This window comes from Ochotona curzoniae, unplaced genomic scaffold (assembly GCF_017591425.1).
Source record: "Ochotona curzoniae isolate NIBS_2020 unplaced genomic scaffold, NIBS_Ocur_1.0 contig_430, whole genome shotgun sequence".
NCBI lineage: Eukaryota > Metazoa > Chordata > Mammalia > Lagomorpha > Ochotonidae > Ochotona > Ochotona curzoniae.
This window is the reverse complement of record NW_024466219.1, coordinates 12,194,007-12,219,893: the sequence shown is the minus strand read 5'-3', so window position 1 is coordinate 12,219,893 and position 25,887 is coordinate 12,194,007. Positions and strand designations below refer to the sequence as shown.

The 25,887-nt window shown below is 56.6% G+C and overlaps 1 protein-coding gene across 1 annotated transcript; it reads left to right on the top strand.

Annotated features, from left to right (window-relative positions):
• The first annotated feature begins 10,681 nt into the window (after positions 1-10,681).
• LAD1 (ladinin 1) lies at positions 10,682-24,267 on the top strand. Its single transcript, XM_040985217.1, has 10 exons — positions 10,682-10,719; positions 17,753-17,890; positions 19,608-20,451; positions 20,824-20,928; positions 21,359-21,402; positions 22,575-22,647; positions 22,750-22,887; positions 23,082-23,168; positions 23,418-23,492; positions 23,872-24,267. Exons 1-10 carry the CDS (start codon positions 10,682-10,684, stop codon positions 23,875-23,877), a joined length of 1,548 nt encoding a protein of 515 aa, XP_040841151.1. The 3' UTR covers positions 23,878-24,267.
• The last annotated feature ends 1,620 nt before the right edge of the window (positions 24,268-25,887 follow it).

The window sequence follows — 25,887 nt, the reverse complement described above, 5'->3', positions numbered from 1 at the left end:
GATGCTAGCATCACAGATGACAACACCAGCTCCGAAACCTGAGCTCTTTTAAATACCATCTGACAGTGTCCTCTCTGTGTGTACCTGAGAGCTGTCCAGCCATCACAGTCCCTGATCCCAGGGAGGTGCCATTCAGAGCCCAGCGTGTCCACCTTGGGACAGTTAGCTGGAGAGATTGGCTGAGGCTGTGCAGTGGCCATGCCAGGTCCTCATGGAGGTGCTAAGCAGATGTGCAGTGGGACAGGGGCAGCAGGTGGCAGTGGACAGAGGTGTCTGGAGCAAGAGGGAGGTGAACATGCAGGGGGAGGGCAGGGGAAACAGGGATATAGAGGTTAGAATTCATCAGTCATGGGGGAGAATGGGAAGGCAGGGTCAGGGACTGACAGAGGAGCAGGGTGTGTGGTGGGGCAGCTCAGCAGGGAGGGAACACAGGGAAGGAGGCCCAGGCTGTGGAGACCTGCAGCTCTCAGGTCCCTGGGCACTGACCACCTCTACTTCTTCTTGGTCCCACCAGGCTACCTGTGCTCTGGGTTCCTGCTTCATGCTCCTTCTTTCCCCCAACCCTGCAATCCCCACTCCAGCCCTGCCTTGCAGCCTGCTGGCCTTCCTCTGCAGCTGGAACTAATCAGTCAACACAAGAAAGACAACACAGACAGCTGCAGCCAGCACCACAGTCTTCCGGACACCCCGTGGTGCAGCTGGGGTAGAGGCCACTGGGGGCCTCCTTCCTGCCAGCCCTGAGCTGCCCCCTTGTCCTGCTGCTGTGACAGCCAGAGGGTACCCAGCCATTGCAGCTCACACATTAAAAGCTGGGTATTTGGGTTGTTTCTCGACCTCTGATGGTGAATGGGAAAGCAGGCAGGGAGTCTGCGAAGGTGGGGTTGGGCTTCTGTCCCCAATCAGCGGTTTGGGGCCATAGTAGACAGATAAGGAACACTGGTGGCACCACCCAGCCCTTTCACCATCCAGGATGGCCCTGGCAGCACAGCCATAACCTCTGGGAACATGGCCAGCTGCCTTGGAGAGCCTCACCACTGGGTCCCTTGCCCTGTCTGCTCTCACACTCCCTGTCCTCTGCCTCCTGGGTCGCCTCTCCCTGGTGCCCACCCATGTACCCCTGACTGTGCTGGGCCACACTTGTACCCAGCCATCTGGTCCTGCAGACCCAGGGCAAGAAGCTCAGCTGGCAGCCCTTCCTCTCCTTGGCTGGCAGGATACCTTGTTGCAGTTCCACGTCTGGCCTCCAGGTGGCTCCTTCCCTGGTTTCGGGCCCGGCCACTCCCTTTCTACAAGGGCCCCTGCCTGGTCCTCCATCCACCACCGTCCTATCTGGAAAGCCAAGGAGGTGGTGGTCCGCCCTGTGGATCAGATCCTTTGCCCATACCACTAACACCAGAAAGTGTTCAAGCCTGCTGGGGTTTTATATATATATAAATAAATATATATATCCTAAGGAGCAGGGACCCAGTCCTGGGCCAGGAGTGTCTGGCTTTTCAGGGCAATGATTCCTGAGCTAAGCCCCTGATTCCAGACCCTGGGCTTGTGGCTTCCTGATGCCTAGTGCTGGTCCCAGGAGAGGCTGAGCAGTTCCCTTCACTCTCCCCTGCTGAGTCCTGTTCATCCCACCCCCACCCTGGTCCCCTGCATTATCTGTGTTAAAACCCAGAAGCCAGTACAAAGTGCAGCACCGGCTCCCCACCCCCTACACCTCCCATCCCCCCCACCCCCGGCCTCCCTGGGGTGCCGATGTGTGTAAACAGTATAACCCCACCTCGCAGTGTCCCTGCAGCATGGACACACCCAGTCACCCACAGGAGCGGACAAACCTGACAGGCTTCGTGCCCAGGCAGCCTCCGCTGCCGCTCCCACCCTTCCCTCCTTGCAAGGCTCCTCCTGGCTGGCCTGGCTCCAAAGCATGGCTCCCGGCTTTGCCTCTGCCCAGCCCTTTGATAGAGCCTGGCCCCAAGCTCCAGCAGTAAATTTCAGTTTTCCCAGTTGGGTCAGCTGTGAACTTGGGGCACCCACGCACTGGGGTCTCCACCCTGCCCTACAAGAGCTGGCTGCAGCCCCAGGCCTGACTCAAAACAAACACCTGGGTATGGCAGGCCCGTGGGAGGAAGGGGTGGGGCCCTTGGGGGAACGCAGGGGGCTCCAGGAGGTCACCGGCCCTTTGCTTCCTGGTAGCCCCAGGCCAAAGTCACCCCCCCAAGATCCATGGATCGGGGAGGGGGCTGGTACCTGAAGGGTTTTCTGTCCTCACAGACTGGCCCAAGACGTGGACTGGTGGGCACTTCACTGAACATGTGCCACATGCTGGGCACCATTCTAAGTGCCTTACGCCTCCACAGCCACCCTGGGAGAAGGGCATATTGCCACTCCCATCTTCCAGAGGGAGAGACTGAGTCCCAGACTCAGTCCCAAAGACTCCTATGGTCACATAGCAAGCAGGAAGCTAGGCTTTAGCCCAGGAAGTCTTTTTAACTCTATCTGCTTACTCACTGTCTCAGCAATAACAGTGCAATAGAATAGTCGTACCTACGTCAAGTGCCCTATCAGAACCTTGTCATTCCATTGTCACCCCAAACCTGAGCTGTAAACACAGCCATCTCAGACACTGGCTGCCACGTGGAGGTATGGAGTAGAAGCAGCTCTCTCTCCACTAGGGGGGTGGATGGCTGCACACAGGACACCGGGAAAGCAATCAAAGGAGACACAAGTGGCATCACATGGGCACAGGTGAGGGCTTCCTCCGTCCGAGGGAGGGGCCCCAGCAGAGCTGGGGGTGGGGGACTGTCTGCAGCATCCTCCTCACATCCAGCTGCAGACAAGCCTGCTGCTCCTCTCTCCTTGACAGGAGACTCTGAGCAGGAATGCCACCTGTTGCCACCCTACTTGTCCCACAGCCCTCGGGGAGCCCCCTGGCCTTGTGGCCAGGAGGCAGAGCCCAGCTGTGTGTCAGGAGCCTGCTAGGCAGCAGGGGCAACCAGGGCCAGGCCCAGCACGCTCAGGGCTGCTGGGGCTAAAGGGCCCGACTGAGGGAGGGGCCCAGTTAAACATTAGCCGCGATGGCCCCCCGCGAAGTGAGTCACACTCCCCACAGAGCTCTGGGCTGGGCAACCAGGGGGGCAGTTTCGTTCCAGGTGGGTGGCCAAGCTGCCACAGCCTGGGCTGGGCCACTAGGACTGGTGCAGATGGCAGCTTCCTCCCCTGATCTCCGTGCAAGTCTTGGTGGTCAGCCTGCAGGCCCATCCCTGGAGGAGAAGGTTGAGGGCTCCAACTCCCTCCCACCACGCCCCTGTATGGCCTGTGGGTCCCCTGAGCTAAGGCTGAGCAGATGGAGCGGGAGCTGTAGTACATGCAGAGGGCCTGAAAGTGACTGGCTCAAGGTCACAAAGCTCACTGGGCCTAGGACAGAGGTCCCTGGACTCCCAGGCTGTGGACAAAGGTAGATGTGGACCAGCTTGGGTCTCCCGACTGTAGGCCCAGGCTGGGGAACATGAGCAAGTTGCCCTTGCCTGGCCCCAACCCAGCACCCTGCCTGCACCTGTGCCAGCCACCTGCCTTGCTTTGCCCCAGCTTCAGGAGAGAACTGTGGTCCCTGTGTGTGCCACTGCTGAGGCTCTGACCCAAGAGTCCCTGGGGGAGGAGAATGGGGGTGGCTCGTGGCTGGCGGCTGCAGGAGTGAGCTGGTGTGCAGGGCACATGGTCCCAGGAAGGTGACTTGCTGGCCCTGAGCAGTGCAAACACCTGGGTGTCCCCTGTGCTAGTTGCACATGATGCTCTATTCTGTGGGCTACTCTCTGTCCGCTGCGCGGAGCCCAGGGCCCAGATCGGCGGGAGGTGTTCCTGGAGCTAGCTGTGCTCTATGACCAAGGCTCACCTTTGTTCTCAAAGTGGGCATGCCTTCATTCTATTAAAGCCTTTTACAGGGTGGGAGGAGAGTAGCCTGTGACCGATGGCTTTCTTTAAAATTGTATTTACTTCCATTTTAATCTGAAAGGTAAAGAGACAGATCTTTCACCTGCTTTACTCATCAAATGGTTGCAACAGCCAAGACTGGAGACAGCCCAAAGCCGAGAGCCTGCAGCTCTAGCTGGGTATCCCATGCAGGTGACAGACACACTATTTATGCCATTACCTGCTGCCTCCCAATGGGGCAGAACAGTGGAAAGGTGAGACTCAGAAGTGGAGCGGGGAGCCGAGTCTGAGCACTGTGACAGAGACAGAAAGCTTTCCAAGTAGCATCTGAACCACTGTGCCAAATACCTGCCTGTTGCCTTTCCACGTTCTAAATTCACAAAAACAAAATGGTGGTGACATGGTTTCAGAGTTGTCTTTCAACCAACAGTAATCTGTGACATCTCAGGAAGCCACTCCCACCCGGGTTCCTACAGGTGCATTCCCATCACCACCGTCACCTTCACCTCTCTTTTCTTCCCCTAAGAGTCAGGGTGGTTACTCAGTAGGCAGATAGGAATAGGGACAGAACTGAAACGTCAGCTATGGCTTCCATACCAGCTGGCCAGGCTGGGGATTCCCCACCTCCACCCCCCACTTCCCCTCTGGCAAAGCAGAACCTGGCCCATGGACCTTAAGTCTGGGAATCCCGGAGACCTTAGAAAACCCTGCATTGGAACAGGGCTTTCCTGCGTCTGACAGCCCTGCCTTGCTGGACTCCCCCTGGAGGAAGTGAACAGCTCATGCTGAGTTCCTCATATAGGTGCATTGCAATTTTTTTAAGTTCTTTTTTATTGGAAAGTTAGATTTACAGAGAAAAGGAGATACAGATTGGAAGAGAATCACCTGGGGCATGAATCGGTGCCCATATGGGATCCTGGCACATGCAAGGCAAGGATTTAGCCACCTGAGTCATCATTTTTTTAAAGGTTTATTTATTTATTTGAAAGGCACTTAGAGAGCAAGAAAGATCCTCCATTGCCTGGTTCACTCCCAAAACACTCATAATACGTAGGACTATAGGCTGGTACTCCATCCCCTTGTGGGTGCAGTGCTCAAGGATTTGAGCCATCTCCCTCTGCTTGAACCAGTAATCTGATATGGGATCCTGGTGATATGACTCACTGAACCACAAAACTGGCTTCATTTACAGAATGACTAAGTAGGGGCTGGCACTGTGGTATAGCACACTAAGCCTCTGCCTGTGGTGCTAGCATCCATCTCACAGCTACTCCACTTGGGATCCAGCTCCCTTCTTATGGCCTGGTAAAGCAGCAGAGGATGGTCCAAGTCCTTAGGACCCTGTACCCACATGGGAGACCCACATGAAGCTCTTGGCTCGAGGCTTTGGGTCAGCTCTACTCTGGCTGTGGTCACCATTTGGGGAGTGAATCAGTGGATAGATGGAGACCTTCTCTTTCTCTCTCTGTAAACCTGCCATTGAAATAAAAATAATTTCAAAAAAGGAAAGTTGGTAGGGTACTTGTGACATTCCAGGCCCGCAATAGATCTTCTACTGGCTGATTCATTCCCCAAATAACTGCAATGGCCAGGGCTGGGCCAGGCTGAAGCCAGGAGCCAGGAACTTCATCTGGGTCTCCCACATAGGTGCAGGAGCTCAAATACTCGGGCCATCCTCTGCTGCTTTCTCTGGTACATTAGCAGGAGCTATTGCTTCTTGGCCTTTTGGCTAAGATCAAGTGTAGCAGGAGCTAGGCTGGAAGTTGAACAGCTGGGACTCGAACTGGCACCCATATGAGGGTGCTGGCATCCCAGGTGGTGGCTTAACTCACTATGCCACAGTGTCGGCTCCTAATCCTCCCCTTTGTTTTCACAGGAGTCCCTCATCCCAATTTAAAGTTTTCTGTTACTTGCAGTCAACCATGCCTGAAAACTGAAATGGAAAATTTCAGAAACAATTCCTGACTTTCACGTCTGCACTGTTCTGAGTCAGGAGCTGCAGTCTCACGTCCTTGCGCCGTGATTGGGAGCAGCACTCGCCTGGCAGGCACCTGGCAGCCGGCTCAGTGACCACACTGTAGCACTAGCATAGGAGTTTTACCCAAGTAACCTTTATTGTGCTTAATAATGGCTCCAGGGCCCGGTGCAATGGCTCAGTGGCTAAATCCTCCCTTTGCACACGCCAGGATACTATATGGGCACCAGTTTGTGTCCTGGCTGCTCCACTTCCCATCCAGCTTTCTGCTTATTGTCTGGGAAAGCAGTAGAGGATGGCCCAAGTCCTTGGGACCCTGCACCTGCATGAGAGACCCTGAAGAAGCTCCTGGCTCCTGGTTTTCAGATCAGCTCAGCTCTGGCTGTTGTGGGCCATTTGGGAAGTGAGCCAGTGAGTGGGTGGAAGATCTTTCTGTGTCTCCTTTTCTCTGTGAATCCACCTTTCCAATAAAAATAAATCTTTAAAAAAATGATGGCTTCAAAGAGCAAGAGTAGTGGTGGTTTCTTAATAGCACATTGTTCTGAATGCTTTATTTACTATTAGCTATCAAGTTCATATTTAAATTTTTTTTTATATATTGGAAAGTAGAGTTATGCAGAAAGAGAAAGGGAGAGATGATCCTCTATCTACTAGCTTACCCCTAAATAACTGCAAGTCAGGCTGGGCCAAAGGCAGGCTCCAGGAGCTTCTGCTGGGCTCCCCAGGTGGGTGCAGGAGCCCAAGGATTTAAACACTCTTCCTCTGCTTTCTGAGGCACATGAACAAGGAGGTGGATGGGAAGTGGAACAGTTGGGATATGAATCAGCAATCATTTGGAATGTTGGCACTGCAGGGGGCAGCTTAATGTGCTATGCCATAATGCCAGTCCCACTATGGGCAATTCATCAATTATGCATTATAGGGAAAAGGAGTGTATGTGGGGTTAGGCATCCTCTGTGGTTGCAAGATCCTACCTGGGGGTCTTGGAATGTGTTCTCTGTGGATAAAGGGGGGCACTAAATAGCCCTCTCGGGGATCTTTATAATGTTATGAATGTTTATGAATTTCTAAACAGCCCATCACTTAGTTCTGCACCTTCCTGTCAAGTTCACATCACTGCAAACACTTGGCTGCCTGCCCTATATGCAGAGGCTGTCAGTCTACCCTGTGTCATGGCAGTCCATTTGTGTTCACTGTGGTGAGAGGATGCAGTAATGGGAGTCCCATGGCTTCCTTGTGCATGCCCCAGCTAGTAGGTCCTGGGTGGCTCCAGGTGTCGGCCGCCGTGGGTATGTATGCACTGACCTCTCTCCTATGCCTCCTGCTTGATGCTTTCCTAACCCAGAGTGCCAGTGTTACTGGACCATGGGCACACCTGCCTGCCACTGACAGTGGCTGCTGTGCGACCTCTTGGTTTGACCAGAATTCTAGAATGCTCCAGATCTCGGCTTCTCCGCAACCCAGGGTTGCATGTGGTGGCAGTGTGGGGCGGGGTGATGCTGAGGAGGGTGAGACATTCAAAGGATACTGGCCGAGCCAGGACACAGGCGACTTGGATGCCAATGCCCTTGAACTCCTTCCTCCTGGCTCCTCTGCAGTCACCCTCAGTGCCACGGGAAGCATGGGGCAGGGCTGCCTCCTGAGCTCCTACACCTGCTGGACACCTCTCCTAGGCTGTCTTCCAGGGCAAGGGCTGAGGCTCCTGCTGTGCCATGATGCACAGGCACCACGAATGGCAGTCCCAAACATCAGCAGAGTTGAGGCTAAGAAACCCTTGGCCGTCGGAGGCCACCCTCTTCCCCAGGCCTGGCTCATCAGTGGCACCTGGTTTGCTCTTTTTGCCTTTGTCCCACTGTCCTCCCCAGCGTCATCGTCTCAACTCGCATGAGAATTCCCATTGCAATGCCATACTGTCCTTAGGTTCAAATTCCACACATCCTGCAACAAGACCACAAGACTCCTGAGCACATTGGGTCCCTACTGTCTGTGCCAACGGCTCCTGCAGCTGAGGACATGTCACAACCCCCTGTCCCTCCCAATGACAGAATTTCACCGTTTCTCTTACAGTCTGGCTTGAATGTGGTAGGTATATGCGTGTGTGTGTATCCCTTGTATGAACACGTGTGCACACTTCAGCATGTGTGTCTCCTCATCTCTGGCCTGGAAGTGTCTTGAGGTCAGAAACTGAGCCCTTACCTTTTTTATGTCATTCAATGACAGCATCACTTCTTGATTACAATGGGCAAAATTCTACACTGTCCCCTTCCCCTCCATAGTCTCTGGGACCCATGACCGTATGTGGAAACAAAGCCTTTGCAGGTGTAATCAAGTTAAAGCAAGGTCGCTCTAGGCGCTATAATCTAAGGTCCTTATGAGGGAACCTTGGACCCATACTCAGACATGTGGAGAAGGCCATGTGATGTTGGAAGCAAAACGTGGGGTGATTCAGCACAAGCACAGAACTCCAAGGACAGCCGGCCAGGCAAGCTGGGAATCTGCGACAGGAGTTTACCCTGGAACCTGGGGAGGGGGCATGGCTCTGCCCATATTCCCAGCCTTTAGCACCCTGAGAACAAATTCCTGCCACTTAAAGCCACCATCAGTGACAGTCCACCTGCCTCCAAAGAACTTTCTGGGCACTAACAAGTCCACGATTCACTTTTATGAAGACTGGTTTATTTATCTGAAAGCTAGAGCTGCAGAAAGATAGCAAGAGGGTGCTGGCATTGTGGAGTAAGTTGCCCCCTGCAGTGCTGGCATCCCATAGGGGTGCCAGTTCAACTTCTGGCTGCTGCACATCTGGTCCAGTCCCCTGCTAAATTTTTCTGGGAAAGCAGATGGCCCAAATGCTTGGGCACCTGTACCCATGTGGAAGACCTGAAGAAGCTCCTGACTTCAGTGTGGCACAGCCCTGGTCATCTTGGGTGTGAATTAGCAGATGGAAGATCTCTCTCTCTGTGTGTCTCTCCCTTTTTCTCTGCAACTCTTTCAAATGCATAAAATCTTAATAATATATATAGGGAAAGACACATTTTTCCATCTGCCAGTTTGCTCCCCAGATGGCTGCAGTGGGGGCTGGGCTGGGCCAGGCAGAAGCCAGGAGCTTCATTTGGGTCTCCCACATGGGTGCAGGGAGCCAAGTATCTGGGTAATCTCATGCTGCCTTTCTAGACACATTAGCAGGGAGCTGGATCAAAAGTGGAGCAGTCAGGACTGCATGGGGCATCTTGACCCACTGTGCCTTTCTGCTGGCTCTTGGGAATCACTTTTCTTTACCTCTTGAGCTGCCTGCAGACTAACCTTTGCTCCATACAGGGGGTATTGGCTGTTGGGCTCTTAGTATCTCACTGCCTCCCGGCCTCATGAAGTATCCCTGACAGGCCCAGGCTTCCAATGACCAAATCTGCTCTTCCTCCCACGGGAAGGTGCTACCAGGATGTTGCTGGGAGCTGGGTTACAGCTCTCCCCTTCCCCCTATTGGGGAAAGAGCACATAGCTCGCAGCTGCATGACTGGCTGCAAACAGCTGATCCTGCAACCTGGGAGGAGACAAGCAGGTGTGACTACTCCCATTTCACAGAGAAAGGTAAGGCAAGTCGCAGAGCTCATGGACGGCTGAATCAGAGCCCTGCAATTCAGTCCTTGTGCTTTGACCCCAGAAGGCAGGTGCATGCAAAAGTGAGTGTGGGCCTTGCCCGCCCAGGCTTGTACCTAGCAGCCTGACCAGCCCCACAGCAAGCCGAGGCCGGGCAGCCAGGCGCTGGGTGTTAGGGCCTCTGCCGCTTCTGCTGAATTTGCACCTTCCAGCCACGAGGAAGATGAGATGCAACCGCGTCTAGCCCACTGGGGGCTGGCTTAGGGGGAGAAAGTACCTGGCAGAGCACCAGCTCAGACGGGCACTTCCGGGAGACAGGCGGGTGTAGGGGGGGTGCTGGTGCTGGCACTGCCCCAAGTGGCTCCACAACTCCAGGCCTGGTGGTGTGCACTCGCGCTGTCCTGTTCCACCTGCCCTCTACACCCTCCAGCCCTGGGTCTGGGACCACAGGGAAGGCTGCTTCTGACAGGGATGGGGGCGTTTTAAGCTGAACTAGACGGACCTTCTCGCTTCCTACGGGGCGCATTCTGTCCGCAGTAGCAGCCGCGGGAGCGATGCCGCTGGGTCTCAGCAGGCCTGTTGGGGCGCAGGGCCACAGAAGATTGGGGAGCGCGAGGATGGGCGTGCAGGGCGCCCCCGCGCACGCTCTAGACCCGAGATTACGGTACCTGCTCTAACTTCGCCGCCCCGCTTTCTGCTCTCGGGTTTCTCCGGGCTAAAGTCGACTTCCAGGCAGTGAGTGAGCTCATCCTGACCCCAAGCCTCGGGTCCCCGCCCCTCGCCTCGCTCCCCGGCACCCCGGGGCTGCCACCCGGCGGCGAGCAGAGGCGGCCCAGCACCGAAGCTGGTCCGACTGGTTCTGGGCAGGAAGTCTCTCGCGCCCTGGCCCCGGGCAGTCGAGCAGCTCTGCGCAGCCGGGCGTCTGTCCGTCCCGCGCTCCCGCGGCCCGGGGGGCGCCCGTGCCCCAGCGCTCGGGGCGGCGCGGGGGTATCCGGGCCGCTTTGTCTGGGCCGCCCATACCCCAGGGGCCGCTCCCAGGTCAGCAAATGGGCGCGCGGCCGCGGGTGAGATAAGCGAACACGTGACCCCACCTGGGCGGGGAGGGTTGCAGGTGAGGCGCGGCCCCGGGTGCGCAGCACGGAGCACCGATCCCGGAGCACGGAGCGTGCGGAGTACTGTGAGCACGCACGCGGCATGGCTGCGGGCAGGAAGGACTGGTCGGCGCTGTCCAGGTGAGCTGACCGGCTGTGGGAAACTTCTCTCCCTCCTTGGAACCCGGGGCCTTGAGGCCCGGGTTGGAATTGGGGCCAAATTGGGGACCCCTGGAATCCCGGGTGCTTTCCCTTACTCTGAAACTTCCCTCTGTAGATCTGAGCAGTCTCGGGGGTGTGCTCTGCGGAAGTGGGAAGTTTGGAGTGTGGGGTGGGCCCTGGGAGATGTCCCGCCACCCCCTCCCCCGCAGCTTCCCTGCTCCAGAGCTAGCCTCACCACCGCAGGGGTCAGTAGAAGAGGGGCCGGTGACTAGGAGCAGAGGGGACAGCAGACAGCGCCTCTGCTGAGAGAGGCTCGGGTCCTAGTGTGTCATTTTGGGTGGCATTGGGGCCCCTCTGTCTGTAGCCGGTTTTAGTGAGTGGACCCCGAAGGTCAGGGGGCTGGGCCTATAGGGGTCAGGGACCCTTGGGAGAGTGGTGTCCAGGAGGCAGCCCCCTCGTTGTGGTTAGTGGCTTCCCTGCAACTGCTCCCCACTTGTGTCTCTGCAAGTGTGCCTGAAGCCTGCAGCACTTGCACCAGGGGCTCCCATCCCTGCTCCCCTCTGTGTGAACCTGGGGGAACTGAGACCGGGGAATAGCCCACAGCTGGAGCCCCATTCCTTCAATTGCTTGGGCCCTGGCCCGGTACAAATTGGTCCTGTGGCTTTTCCCAGGTGGGCCGTTGGGTCCTGCTGCACCCGTGAGGTTAGGGCCAACCAGCAAATCCCCTTTCCCTCCCGGCTGTGTGGGTACCACACGTCTGGGGCATTGCGCTCATCCGTCTTCCCCTTGACCCTCACGCCACCCCAAGCTTGGTTGCCTGGCCACCCTGGTGCCGAGGGCCCATGGGGTCCAGGGAGGGGAAGAGGTAAGCCAGGCTGGCCACGCCCCAGGGAAGGTCAGCAGTAGGGTGGGGCGTGGAGGGGGATCAAGACCTTGGACTCTGCCTGGGGGGTCAGTGTGCCTGGTGTTGGCGTGGGAGTGTCTGCTGCTGGGCGGGGCCCTCTCTGTGCCCGCGCTCGCCTCTGAGTCCAGGCGTGCATGTGGGTGAGCCTGTTTATGGGCCGGCTGCGTGGGCAGCGGCTTCTTGTGTGGCATGGTATGGAGCCGGGGAGACTGAGCATCTTCTTGATGGAAGACCTTAGTAGCGCTGTGCATTGGCTTCCCTGGGAGCCTGTGGTAGGGCGGGAATATGTGATTTTGTGTCTGAGTGCGTGTCTGGATATGCACAGGGGATGGGTATGTGTGTGTGTGTGTGCACACGCGCAGCCTAAGCTCTGGAACTTGGAAAACAGGAGTGAGGTGTGGGTTTAGCTTCTTCTCTGGCTCAGGCGGACTTGGGCTCATGTGGCCACAGGGGTGGGGCTCGGTTCCCACAGGCTGTCCAAAGTGAGTGCCAGGGCTAGCTTGGGGAACCAGTCCTGCCATGGGAGCCCTTGGCCTGCCTGCCCTGCCTGGCCCCAGCTCGCAGAGCTCTGTGGGAAGATGCAACAGCTGCCAACAGTTGCCCTGATGAGGCACCTGGAACAGAGGCGCGCTTCTGCCCTGCTCCTCGGGGTGAACAACAAGGCTCGGCGGGCAGGTGGGCAGGGGGCCCTGAGTCACTGCCGGGAGCCTCCAGGCAGGTGCTGCGGAGGATGAGGACGGTGCGGAGGGTGTGACCTGTGTGGCTGCAGCCTTAGCCAGGGAGGAGGGGGGTGGAGCCGGGGGCCTCAGCCTTGCAAAGCCGGGAATCTAGATGCCTTGTTCCTTGGTTGGGGGTGATGGTGTGCTGGCTGACTGGGTGCCCCGGACAGGCCTGGTGACTGGTGAGGCTGGGCTGGGCCTGTCTGCAGGGGGGAAAAGGGGTGGATCTGAGAGTGCCTGGGACTGAATAGCCAGTGGTTAATCATTCCCCTGCCGGAGCCTTGAGCAGCCTTACCACTTTCAAGCCTTCCCCTGTGTTAATGCCGGCCACCTCTCCCCATGCCGAGAAGGCTAGAAGGGACCTCTCATTGTGCCTGAGGATTGGGGCTAAACAGTGGCCCAAAGTCATGGCCAGGCCCCTCCTCTGCTTCCCCTTCCCCACTCCTGTTCCCAAGAATTCCCCTTGTCCCCCAGAGTTACACTAGACACTTGTGGGAGCAGCCTTTGTGCCCTCTCCCTGCTTTAGCCACAGTGGCTGGGTCTCGTCCAAGGGTGACGGGCTTCTGCAGGGTTCACCTTGGGAGACTAGGGCCCCCACCAGCTCTGACCAGTTGCCTGCCACCCTCAGTAGCTGTAGGAAGGATGGGGGTTAGAACACCACCCTTGCCCGTGCCCCACCGAGGGTAGAGGTCCAAACCACTCAGCCGACTTTGAACATTATTGACCAATAAAAGAGGAGCCTGCCCCCAAAGGGTGTCAACGAGAGAGTCAGGATTGGGCCAGGGAAGCAGCTGATTGGGGCATCAGCCTCCGACTGTTGGAGCCTGCAGGTCCCACTCTGGGTCTGCCTCCTGGGATCAAGGATCACTGAGTTTCCCCAAACCTCTGCGCTCCCCAAATGCACCCTGAACTCCAGTGAAGTTCTAGGACAGGGAATCTTACATTATCTGGGCCTCTTGGGTCTCTCTGTTCCTCCCTGTGCAGGTTCACTGGTAGATGGGGCCTCACTCTGGTTCAGGGCCAGCCTCCCTCATGCCCCCATCCCCCACCCTTGTACATCCACTGCTGGCAGGTGGTCTATGGAAAAAGGTGTGAGCTTCTGGGATTGTGGCCTAGGCTGCAGTCTCCACCCCTTCCTTTGTTAGCTGTACTGTCTTGGGAGGCTCACTGACCCCTGCGAGCCTGAGTTTCTGCACCTCCCTACATAGCAGGGTTGTTGCAAGGGCATTTGTGAAATGTGTAGAGCAGTGCCTGGCGATGCCGATGGGCTTGCTGTTGGGCTTTCCAAAGGCCACTGTACCTGCCCAGGTCCCTCCTGAGGACAGACCTTTGCTCTTTCTTCCCTTTCATTTCTAGACATTTCCTCCTCTGCAGAGGCCAATAACACTTTGATTATTGGAGAAAGCGTTCCTCCCCCAGGGTGTGGTGCTGCTGCTGAAGGGACTCACTGCCCTGAGTGGCAGAGGTGGGGACTGTGTCACGTGGGATGGGCCGTGGGGTCTTGGTGTCAACCTGGGTCCCCTTCTCCAGCCTGGGCCTGGACGAGCTGGGGAGTGGGGTCATTTCTGAGGACAGAAGGCTCTCTGGCTTGATCATGCTCCACGGCTGGGGGTGATTAAAAAAGGCCACTTCCCTGAGGGCAGACCTGGGTGCTCAGGATCAAGGACTCCAGGAGGCTGTGGGTGCTAGCGTCAGGGAGCCTCTTGTCCCGGTCTGTGGCTTTAAAAGGCTCTAGTTGCTCTCATATCTCTAACCAGGGGCAGGGTATATCCAGGGAAGGAGAGAGTTGAAGGCAACCAGCAGCAGGTGAGGGAGAGAAGGGAGCCAGGCCCACAGGAGACCGCCTGCTAATGCGGAGTGAGTAAGTGAATGCGTGCATGAATGAGAGGTTGTTCACAGGGTTGGTGAGGCCAGAAGGGATGCTCTTGTGGTCCCCTCTCGGTCTCCACTGTGGGACTGACACAGGATGAACATCTGCCCTCCCTGATGGTAGAGGTGGGAGGACCTGGGTGTTTCCTTCCAAAGCCGCTCCTTTCCTGGATGGAAAGCTGGGCAGCTTGCTTGAGGGCCCTGACCTTGTTCCCTGCCCTGCGCTCTTCCTGGTTATGGGAAGGTGGAGGTGAAGCCTGCCATTGGTGCTTGCCTGCTTGCTGGCACCTGTTATGTGCTAGGTGCCACACATCAGATTCCCTACTCCTGCATACATCTCAAAACTTGTCTTTTTTTTTTTCTTCTTCTTCAAACCTCTCCACTCTTCTTCATTCACTTATTTTTTTAAAAGAACAAAAGGTTGGATCTGGGTATTTTTGTGGATTAGACCTCAGTTTACTGAAGGCTCTCTTCGTGCATGTCTCCAGCCATGGTCCTGTTTTGTGGGTTTTACTTCTTGCTGAAACTTCTCTGATGAGTTGGTGACTTCCCCGGGTTCCCCTTTCTGGCTCTGGCCCAACTCACTAAAGGGGCTTCAGGAAGTTGGTGGGAAACTGGAATCAAAAGTCGACCAATGTTGCTGCCAAGATGCGCTGAAATCTGTGGTTTCTCACAAGCCTTAGACACACTGATGGCAGCGCTAGAAACGGCACACATTGCATACCCACAGCTCTCCCCGAGTCTTGTCCCCTTCGCAGGCTGAGCACTACAGAGATGAAGCAGGGGGTCTCGTGGAGGGACTCTGTGTATCACTTGCCTCTGGTGTCCCAGTACCCTCAGAAGGAAAAAGCAGGCTTTTCTTGCTGGCCTTGTGCCTCTGCTGTGGGCCACACCCTGGTCTGCCCTCCAGGCCTGAGCCGGCAAGTGCCTTTGCTGGGCCTCTGCTCTCCCTGGGCCACCCTCCTCCTGGGCCTTGGGGTGTGCACCCTGTCTTAGGCCTCCCCCTGACCTGCTCCCTCCCTCTTGTCCTCATGAGCTCTTACTGTTTTGTTCATAGCATAGTTTTTTTTTCTTTAATTTTTGAAATATTTACTGGAAATGAATAGGTTAGAGAGAGTAGGAGCAAGAGAGAGAGAGAGAAAGAGATTAAGCTTCCATCTGTTGGCTCATTCCCACATGGCTAAATCTGGGCCAGCTTAAAATCTGGAGCTTAGAGTTTCATTTGGGTCTCCCACATGGGTACAGGGGCACAAATACTGCTTTCCCAGGTGCACAAGTAGGGAGCTAAATCAGAAGGGGAACATCTAAGATTTGGGTGTAGGGGAAGGGTGCCCATATGGGATGCTGATGCTATAGTTGGTGGTTTAACTCATTATGCCTTAATGCTGGCCCTCCGTTCATGGGCTTTCTGTGCTTGCTGGTTCTCCCTACCCTGCAGGCACCCCTGGAAGGCAAGGACCCTATTGGCTTCACTCGCTGCTGTGTCCCAGTCTTGGGGCCCTGCCTACACTGAAGTAGGTGCTCACAAAGTTGGTGCACTGGGTGCTAGCTCTGCTAAGGGAATGCTGGGCCTGGCCGAACAGCAGAATTGTGGCATGGGTCACCCTGCTTGTCCTCCTGTACCAGGCAACAAGACAAGAAACTGGATTATTTGCCCAGCACTGCCAGCGACTCCCACAAGAGGTCTCTGATTCCGGGAGGCCATAGTTGCATCTCCTGTGCAACTTGGGGGTCTATGATTTACATAGAGCTGTTGATGGACATCCCTCTGCACACAAGGTTGTGGACCTTTCCAGAACAGTGACCCTGCTGGGCTGTCCTGGGCCACCCTTGTCCCTCTGTGTGGTGCTGGCCTGTCACAGCTGTCTTGCTTGCCTTGGGTGGCAGATGGGGGGAGGGGGGTAGTGACAGAAGACTCCAGAAATGGAAGGAGATTGGGTGGTAGATGGTTGATTGACAGGTGCCTGAGTAGGTGATGCTTGAATGAGGCAGCAGGAGACTGGATGCCTGAGAATGCCTGCCTGGTGCTCGGAATGTGGGATCCGTTTGATGGGAGGTCAGGGTTCCCTTGCTCCCCCAGATAAGGGATGGTTGCTTCTGAAAAGTGAGAAGGCCCCAAGAGTCCCTGGGAGGGGAAGCAAAAGGTAGGTGACCCTGGGGCGTCTGAAGGGGTGCTTGGTCTTCCTGGGAATCTGCTCTGCCAGGCCACGGAATTCCCCAGGAAACTGAGGAACTTGCTTGGCTGTCATCCACTGAGGGCCCTGTCCCAGGCCTCCTAGGACCAGAGAAAGCCCTGGGTCAAGTCCACTGGTGGTTCTCATGGCGGGACAGAGGTGGTTTTGCATCCATGGACCCTCGTTTAGCAATGCTGGCAGGCATGTTTGGGTGTCTCCACCCAGGGATAAAGTGACTGGGACTTGGTAGGAGAGAGGCTAGGGGTGTGGTGATGTCCAACAGTCAGGGCTGCTGTGTCCCAGGGACCTGTCCAGCCAAGGTGTAGAGAAACCCTGGCCTGACCGACCCCTGTACCGGCTGTAGAAATCTAACAGGTGTTGGATGCAAACCATATCAGAACATTTGAACACATTCTTGTAGTCTCGTTGAAAAAAACCCTGTTTTTTCCTCTGGACAATGTTGTTACTATTTTAATTCTAATATGATTGTTTTGAAATGGAATTCAAATATATAGTTTTTTTTAAGATTTATTTTTTTAATTTTTTTTTATTGGAAAGGCGGATATACAGAGAGGAGAGACAGAGAGGAAGATCTTCCGTCCGATGATTCACTCCCCAAGTGAGCGCAACGGGCCGATGCTATGCCGATCTGAAGCCAGGAGCCTCTTCCGGGTCTCCCACGCGGGTGCAGGGTCCCAAAGCTTTGGGCCGTCCTCGACTGCTTTCCCAGGCCACAGGCAGGGAGCTAGAAGGGAAGCGGGGCTGCCGGGATAGAACCGGTGCCCATATGGGATCCCGGGCGTGCAAGGCGAGGACCTTAACCACTTGTGCCACCGCGCCGGGCCCTATAGTTGTTCTTTAAACAAGATTTTTGAAAATGTATTTTTATTTGAAAGAGAGCCAGATCTTACATGTGTTGGTTTACTTCCCAGATGTCCATGACAGCTGGGGCTGGGGCCAGGGCACCCCAAGGACCTGGCAGGTCAGCTGCTACCTCCCCAGGGGGGCAGCAAGATGGATTGGAAGTGGAGGAAGTTGGGGGAGCCAGACCCACCCATCTGGAGGTTGTACCAACTAAGCTGTGTCCAAGGCATGCCTCCACACATACAGTTCTTAGGGCGGCTTTTACCACCTGCATCCCAGGCCTCTGGAATCCGGCACCTGCCTTGCACCTGCAGCATCTCAGGTCAGACCTGCTGCATTTCAAGGACCTCTTGGTGACTTGTGGGCAACGGAGGCCTTGGGACATTTTGTGACTTCTCCTTGTTTGGAAGGGGTATAGAGTGTCAGGATCTGGCTTGGTTGGGGTCCCTCTGGGCTGTTCTGATTCCGCCTCTATCCCCTAGCCTGGCCCGGCAGCGGACACTGGAGGATGAGGAGGAGCAGGAGCGTGAACGCAGGCGGCGCCATCGCAACCTGAGCACCACCACGGAGGAGGAGTCTCCCAGGCTTGCCCAGAATGGAGACCAGCAGGCAACCGAGAGGTGCTGGGGCCGGGTGGGCAGTGTGCATGTGTGTGCCCAGGTGCTGGACCCCAGTAATGAGGTAGAAGGGAATGTGAATGAACTTCAAGTCTGGCCTTTCCTAGCCCACACTGCTTATGGTGGAGGCCCTGTTGTGTGCTGGTGCTTTGCAGGATGTTTGATGGGCATAACCCACTTCATTCTCACATGTGCCTCGGAGAGAGGAAGTTACAGGCTGGTTTTATGGGTGGAGAATGGGACAAAGTGTCCAGGGCCTTGGGACCAAGCTTATGCAGCTGCACGTAGATGGGATGTTATGTAGCCAGCACCAGGAGCGATAAAAGCAGCAGCCCCCACTAGAAGTTCACGATGGGCTTTTGTACGGGTTTCTACAGTGGCTACTAGCCAAATCTGCCCATTGCAACAACCAGGGCAGAGCAAGTAGCCAGAACTGGGCTGGTCTGAAGCCAGGAGCTCTGATCAGATCTCCCATTTAAGGTGCAGGGGCCCAAGAATTCAGCCATCATTTGCTACTTCCCCAGGTTCATTAGCCAGAAGCTGGTTCAGAAGTAGAGCAGCCGGGTCTCAAACCAGTGCTCGTTTGGGATGCTAACATTGTAGGCAGTGGCTTGACCTGTTATGCCACAAAGTTGTCCCCCATCATCTGAGCTTTCTTACTGTCCCAACACTAGAGTACCAAAGAACGTTTGTGGAAAAGGAGCTGATTGTGGGACAAAAATAGTTGTGAAATCCACGCATATTTTCATAATTGACATTTTTTTCATGAGTTTTTTTAAGTTCTCTCATGTGCATGGATTTTAAAAATGTTTTGGCCTAACACAACTTCCGCTTTGACCTCCATTTCCTGTGACCTTGTTGACACGCCTGTATGCTAAACCTGGGGGAGGGAAAGTCAGAGTTTCCCCCCAGGTTTCTCAGGCCTCCTTCCTCTGGTGCTGATGTTCTGGGGGGAGGTGTGTGGGGCAGGGTTTGCCCTCTAAACTTCTATATTACAATGGAGAGGACCAGCGGGACAGGAACCAGCTGAGTGCCAGGGCTGTGCTGGATGTGCTTATGGGAAGGCTCTCATCTCCCCTCCAAACAGGTCCAGGCTGCAGCCTTGGAAACCGAGGCTTGGGTGGGGACATAACTTGCCCCTCAACACACAGAACAGTGAGGTAGGGCAGCAACAGGGCATTTTTTGCTGATCGGCAGAAGGCCAAGGTAGTGGGCAGTGCTGTGTTGCTAGTGCTCTCTTGGTCCTCCAGAGAAGGGAGGATGGGGGATGCCCTGGACCACACCAGTGTCCGTGCTGCTGCCTACACCTGCTGCACCCGCGTGAGTGACGGTAGTAGGGATGGCACATTAGGAGCCTTGGGTCCGTCCCAAGCTGTGTGGCCTGTCCAGCCCCTGGCCACCTCTGCTTCCTGGCTAAGCTCTTGGGGATGAAGGCACTGAGGGTGTTCCTTCTGACTCCCTGTGCCCCACGCAGGCCCTGGCATGTATAAACCAGCCACACTGGCTGTGCCTGGAAATGTTGATTTAAAGCACCAAACTTTCTGTTCAAATGGTGCCTTGTAATCCCACTGAGTAGATATAGGCAAATCCAATTTGAAGGGGTGGTGGCAGGGGGAAGCCAAGGCCATGGTGGTCCAGGAGGTGCCTCCCCAGGTCAGGTGCACCCAGGATCCCTCCCGCTACCTCCTGAGATCCTCTGACATTCTCTCTCCTGACCCAGGCTGCCAAGTGTGGAGGAAGCCGAGACTCCCAAGCCAGCACCCTCAGCCCCCCAGGATGAGGAGGATATCCAGGCCATCCTGAGGACGCGACGGGAGCGGCGGCAGAGACGGCAGGCAGTGGAGACCACTGGCCAGGAGAGGCTGGAGGCAGAGGAAGGAAGGGACAGCGTGGATGCCGGGCAGGCTGCACCGCAAGCCCCGGTGCCCAGCAAGGACCCGGAGCCGCTGCCTCGTCACAGACTGAGCCGGGAGCAGCGGGCACTGTGGGCGAAGAGTGAGGAGGAGAGCCCAGCAGACAGGGAGTCAAGAGCAGGCAAGAAGGGGGTTCCAGAAGAGACCCCAGCCTCAGAAAAGTCCCCTGTGCTGGAGAAAACCCCGGAAAAGAGACTGGTCTCTGAGAAAACCTCCACCTCTGCAAAGGCGTCCATCCCAGAGATGACCCCTGGGCCCAGGAAGGGCACAGAGCGGGAGAAGGGAGGCCAGCCCCTGGAGAAGGCGCATCTGCGAGAGATGAGCCGTACGGAGACACTGGCAGCCCCTGAGAAGGCCTCTGTGTTGGCAGCGAAGTCAGCTTTAGAACAGCCAAAGGTCTTGGAGAAGGCACCGGCCAAGCTGGCCTCCAGCAGGAAGCTGGTGTCGGAGAGAGCCTCCATCTTTGAGAAGTCGCTGGTCTCTGACAAGTCCTCCGCTGCAGAGACCAAGCGGGGAGCAGCGTCTGAGCAGGAAGCCCCTCGGGGGAGCGCAGCCACAGCCAAGGATCAGAGAGGAAGACCTTCACCCAGGGAGAACTCACCTTCTGACCCGCCACCTGTGGCATCTCGTCTCCCACCCATCACGCTCCAGGTGGGCAATGAACCTGTGTCTCTGTCCCTGGCTGTCCCTCAGCCTGCCCTATGGGCTCTGGCTCCTGCTTTCTGTTCTCTCACCTCCAGGCTGGTCCTGGCCCTTCCTTCTCTCCCTGCCTGCCTGCCTCCAGTCAGGACACCAAGGTTGAGCAGCTCACTGGAGCTGAAAGAGGCACCTGCTGTGGGTGGGGCATGGAACTCCTGGCATCTCATCCCACAGCTCCCCCCAGGATGGGGCTCCAGGACCCCAGCAGAAGTTCTCCTAGAAAGCTTGGTGAGGCATGGAGCTGTGTCTTCAGCCACACTGCAGGGAGGCAGGCAAGGCAGCTGCAGGCTGTGACCCTCCCTGTCTCCCACCCACTCCATCTAGGTGAGGATCCCAAGCAGAGAGGAAGAGGTGGATGCATCCTCACCATCCCGGCTCACCTACAGCAGCTCGCTCAAACGCTCCAGCCCCAGGACCATCTCCTTTCGGGTGAGTGCCTGGGACCCCACTCGTTTCCAGTCCGCTGCTGGGCAAGCCAAGGGAGGCCCGGTTCCCAGGGATTCCTTGGGATTCCCTGGGGTGGGTGAGCAGAAGCACGAGCAGTGCCACCCAGTGGGCAAAGAACAGACCTGCAGGAGGGGCTGTGCTACACAGGCCTGGTGTGGACCAGGCCCTCGGGTAGGGGATGCTGGAGGTTGAGGCTGTGGCACCTGACGAAGGGCTTCAGACCCAGATTGCTGGGAGCGCTATAGGTAGCCCAGGGGCTGTCAAGTGGAACAAAGGCCTCTAAGGTGCAAACCTGGATTTCTCTGGTGCTGGTGACGGTCCTGGGAGGACAGGACCCCAGCGTTGAGCCCCTCACCCACTAGGACCACCACCTCCCAGAGACACTAACCATCATATTCCCTTCTCATTTCAGATGAGCCCCAGGAAAGAAAATTCAGAATCACCCTTTACCCGCAGGTGGGAATTTAGCCACTTCCTCTTTGGTCCTGCTCAGCCTACATTTTCTAAGATTGATTGATTGATTTAAAGTCATGCTTGGCGAGAGACACAGATCATCCATCCACTGATTCACTCCCCAAATGACTGGAATGACCAGGCCTGGACCATGCCAAAACCAGGAGCTCCATCTGGGTCTTCCACAGGAGTGGCAGGGGCCCAAGCACTTGGGCCATCTTGTGTTGCTTCTCCAAGGCACATAAGTAGGGAACTGGATCAAAGGAGGAACAACTGGGACTCAAAACTATTACCCACAGGGAATGTCGGCATTGCATGTGGCAGCTTTACCTGCCATACCACAGTGGTGACTCCTCAGTCTATTTTCTGATTACTTTGCACGCCTGTCTTCTTTGTGCCAGGCTGCCCCAGGGGACACGACAGGGGAAGACCCAGGTTAGGGTATCATGTCTGGCAGGGGATGGGATTCACAGGAGGGACTCATGCCCAGTGGGATGGAACTGGGAGGGAGAAATCAGGGCTTGGGTGGGGCTTCAGGGCGGAGGAGGGCTCCCTAGCATGGAGGCCAGGAACCAGCGTCCCTACAGTAGGGTGTGGGGGCCTAGGAATCTGTATGGTCCACAGCTCTCAAAAGGCTCTAAGTCTAGGCCCAGGTGGGGCCTGCCTTGCCAATTGGGCCCGGGAGACATGGGGCCTGGGGTGCTGGCATAGGACAGTGGCATCTGAAGCACAGAGAGCAGTGTGTGAGAGGCAGGGTGCCTGCGGGGTGCCCGCTGGCTGCCACATGGCGATGAGGTTCCTTGGAGTAGCGGGCTACTATGGCCTTTGGGGCTGAGTCAGAGGCCAGTACAGGTTTGAGGGCAGAGCAGAAGTGGCTGTGGGTGGGATCTGGAGGTGACTGCTCTCGTGGACGGAATGGAAGGCGGCACAGGTCCTGGGAATGCCTGGGGTGAAGGCAGCAGTGTGTGTGGGGAGGGGAAGGTGTATTTTGCCCTGGGCCCGTCTCATCTATTGGGTGAGGAAGACCCTATTGTCTTCTTCCTTGCCTGGGCCACCTTCACAACCTGCTCTATCAGAGGGGCTGTGCTCTATCTGCCAAAGCGGTGGGTGTGTTAGGAGTCAGCCTCAGGCCTGGGGAGGCGCCACCCACCATGCCCGTTTTGTCCTATCCACAGTGCCAGCATGAGACTCCCCGCCAGCTCTGCCAGGTTAGGAGAGAAATTGGAAAGATACCACACGGCCATTCAGGTGGGGCCTCCTCCGGGGGGGCAGGGCCAGGGTATGAGTGGCTCCCACCAGATGAGGCAGGCTTGGGTCAGCCCAGGGTCAACTCCAGGTTCTCTGTTGCAGAGATCCGAATCCGTCAAGTCTCCAAGCTCCTCCCGTGCTGAAGTCTTTGTGGCCCCTTCTGGAGTGGCCAGCAAGCGCCACCTATTCGAGAAGGAGCTGGTTGGCCAGGGCCGAGCGGAGCCAGTTTCCATCAGGAAGGTGAGGTGTCTCCAGGTTGATGAGCCCCAGGATGCTCAACGCCTGCCCCTTGGCCCTGGCAGTGCTGGAAAATCCCTTGGGGCAGGGTGGAGCTGTCCATGAATACATGGTGTGTGCTGGCTGGGTGTGAGCTGGGGGCCCATCTCCACCCCTACCCCAGCAATGCTGCCAATGGTCACAAATCCTCTTTTTAGGAGAACTTGAGGCTCTCAGGAGTAGTGACATCGAAGCTCAACCTGTGGATCAGCCGGACCCAGGAGTCCGGGGAGCAGGACCCCCAGGTACCCTGCCCACCCTCCCCTGTTGCTGTGAGCCTGTGTGTGTGTGTGGGGGGGGTTGGTAGGGGTGGGATCCGGATCACAGGAAGTTGGGCCTGGAGCTATGGGTTGTTCAGGAGTGCGGGTGCAGGCAGGGAGAGGCCTGGGGACAGGGTCAGAAGTGGAGAAGAGGGGATGGGTCTGGGGTTGTCCCCTTTCTGGAGGAGAGGGGCTCTGCCTGAGGCCTCTGCCTGTGCTCTGGGGCCCACTCAGGAGGTGCGGAAAGAGGCGACCACAGCCAGCAAGACTCAGCGGGGGAAGAAGCCAGAGACTTCCTTGGACGTGGAGGTGAATGGAGTGTGGCTGAGGGACGGGGCACCTGGGTCAGGGGTTGTGGGATCCCCTGCCATGCACTCACTCAATATGTGCACATGACTGGCCTGCCACTGTTGCACTCCCGAATGCTGCCGTTTCCCCGCCTGCTGCCCCTCTCTTGGGCAGCTGGAACTTACTGTCCCAATACCGTGTGACCTCACTGGCTTTGCTTCCTTCCCCACATGCTCCGAGCTCCACCCCACCCTCAAATCCCTGCCCAGCCTCCCTCTTGCCAGCCCCACCAGGGTTTGAGCCCAGATCCAGGTCAAGGGCAACCTCCCTGTGCAAAGCCCTCTTGCCCTCCAGGCCCTGGCAGCATACCTGCTCACTCTGACAGTCCTTTACTCCACAGGTGTGACAAGCCTGTGAGTCTGCGTTGGTGTCCATGGCCCACCCTCCTGCAGGCCCCTGCCTCCTGCAGCTGCACCTTCACCCCGCCTCTTCCTGTGCTTGCTCCCTTCAAGCCTCTGGACCTGCCTGGATCCCACTGACTAGGAGCATCAGACTCTGTAAACCCTCCCCTGCTCAGCCTCAGCATGGAGTGGGGTGGGGGACAGGTGTGCTGTGACCCCTTCTATGGTACAACAGAGCCTAGGCCCCTGCATCAGTCCTGGGCATAGCACTGTGAGGCCCAGCATCCTGCCCAGTCTCAGAGCACGTGGGGCGCCTCTGCTCACCTGTTTCCACCAGGTGCATCCAGATGTGGCTCTGGCCCACCCACTACAGTCCCTGAGGGCTGCTGCCACCAGCTTGTGAGGGAGCAGTGTGCCTTGCCCCATGGTCCATCCCCTCAGCTCCTGGCTTGGCTGTTCACTGCCTTCCCCAGCCTGCTGCTCTGGCCAGGGTCTCAGGGCCTTTCTGTGTACCCTGGTCCCCTCTCGCCTATGCTAAGGAAGGAGCTGATAAACTCATTCTCAGGTGTACGTGACTGTGATATCCCAAGTGTGATTGCTGTCCGGAACCTTTTGAGTCTCTTGGCCTCTCGCCATGTGGGACAGGTTATTTAAACTGGAGGTTGGGGGCTACAGATGAGGCAGACCCGTGGTGAACCCAGGACACACCAAGTCAGGCTGGCACCGTCAGATCCCTGACAAACTGGTCATTCAAAAACAGCTTGTTTGCCTCCCATAATTGGAAGTGCTTTAAAATGTATTTGAAAGGGGGTGGGGAGGAGAGAGAGAAAAAGAGAGAGAGGAACAAGCACTTTATTTTCCAACTGCTGGTTTTATTCCCCAAATACTTGCAATGACCAGGACTGGATCAGGCTGAGTTAGGAATCAAGAATTTGATTTGACTCTCCCACCTGTGTGGCAGGAACCTAAACAATTGCACTGTCGCTTGCTGCCTCCCAGGGTCTGCCTTGGCAGGAAACAGGAACTGGAAGCCAGATGTCCTGCTGGGATGCAGGCATCTCCAGCTATGTCTGCACACATACGGTTGAACACCTGCCTCAGACCTTTGAACTCTTCCTCTCAATAGCCTGGTCTGGTTTCACCCAGAACCACTAGAGGGTTGGGGGGTGGTGGCGAGGGGCTGCAGAGCTGCCCACTGCCCCTTGCAGGTGTGCCCAGAGACTTAGGAGCCCTTTCTGCTCTAGCCAGGAACTCAGAGCCTGGCCCAGGAACAGCCACTTCCCTACACCTCAGTGTCTGACCATGAGCTCAGAGGACTTTTGGATGTTCATGCTTGAAACTTTTGGAAGGAGAGGCTCCTGGAAGATTCCTCAGGCAGTGGAGCCTGACTTCTGAACAGGGGTGACACAGCAGGAGCTGGCCTTCTGGGGTTGTCCCTGCAGCCACGGGACCACACCCCCTTCCCTGGAGTACCATCAAAGCAGGTGCTGGAATATCATGGGGCACCATGTCACAGCCCCATCTTGCATTTGCACATGTGACATGGCACCTGCCCTGTTCCCGTCAGGGCAACAGCCAGCATGCAGCAAATGACTTCAGCTGTGATGGGTGCCACAAGGCGGTGTCTGGGCAGCCTGGGCAGTGGAGGGAGGGGGACACTCACAGGAGGTGACGGTCAAGTGCTCTCGAAGCTGTCCACTGCCTTCCTGTCTCCTGCCCGGGGCCCATCTTCCTGTGAAGCCCTGTGTCTGCACAGCACTCTGCGTTCTCTGTCTGATCCTACCCTGGAAGGTGACCTTGCATCTGTTTACAATGACTGAGGCTTCCAAACTGAGGGGCTGCTGGCCGAGTGACTGCCTCACGGCCTCGCTGAGCCACGTGCTGGCTTGGAACAAGCTGGGGAAGCCTCATGTGTGCTCCTTGAACACCCAGAATGTCCTGGCTTCCTCTGTGGGAGCGGGGAGTGGGGTTGGGCACTATAGGGATCTTTGTGTCCAGAGCCCTAAATTCCAGGC

Excerpts from the sequence above, each read along its gene's own strand:
- LAD1 (XM_040985217.1), top strand. The coding sequence starts at position 10,682 with ATGGCTGCGGGCAGGAAGGACTGGTCGGCGCTGTCCAG. Across the intron at positions 20,929-21,358 it reads CCAGGACCATCTCCTTTCGG|ATGAGCCCCAGGAAAGAAAA; the intron begins GTGAGTGCCTGG and ends TTCTCATTTCAG. Across the intron at positions 21,403-22,574 it reads GAATCACCCTTTACCCGCAG|TGCCAGCATGAGACTCCCCG; the intron begins GTGGGAATTTAG and ends TCCTATCCACAG.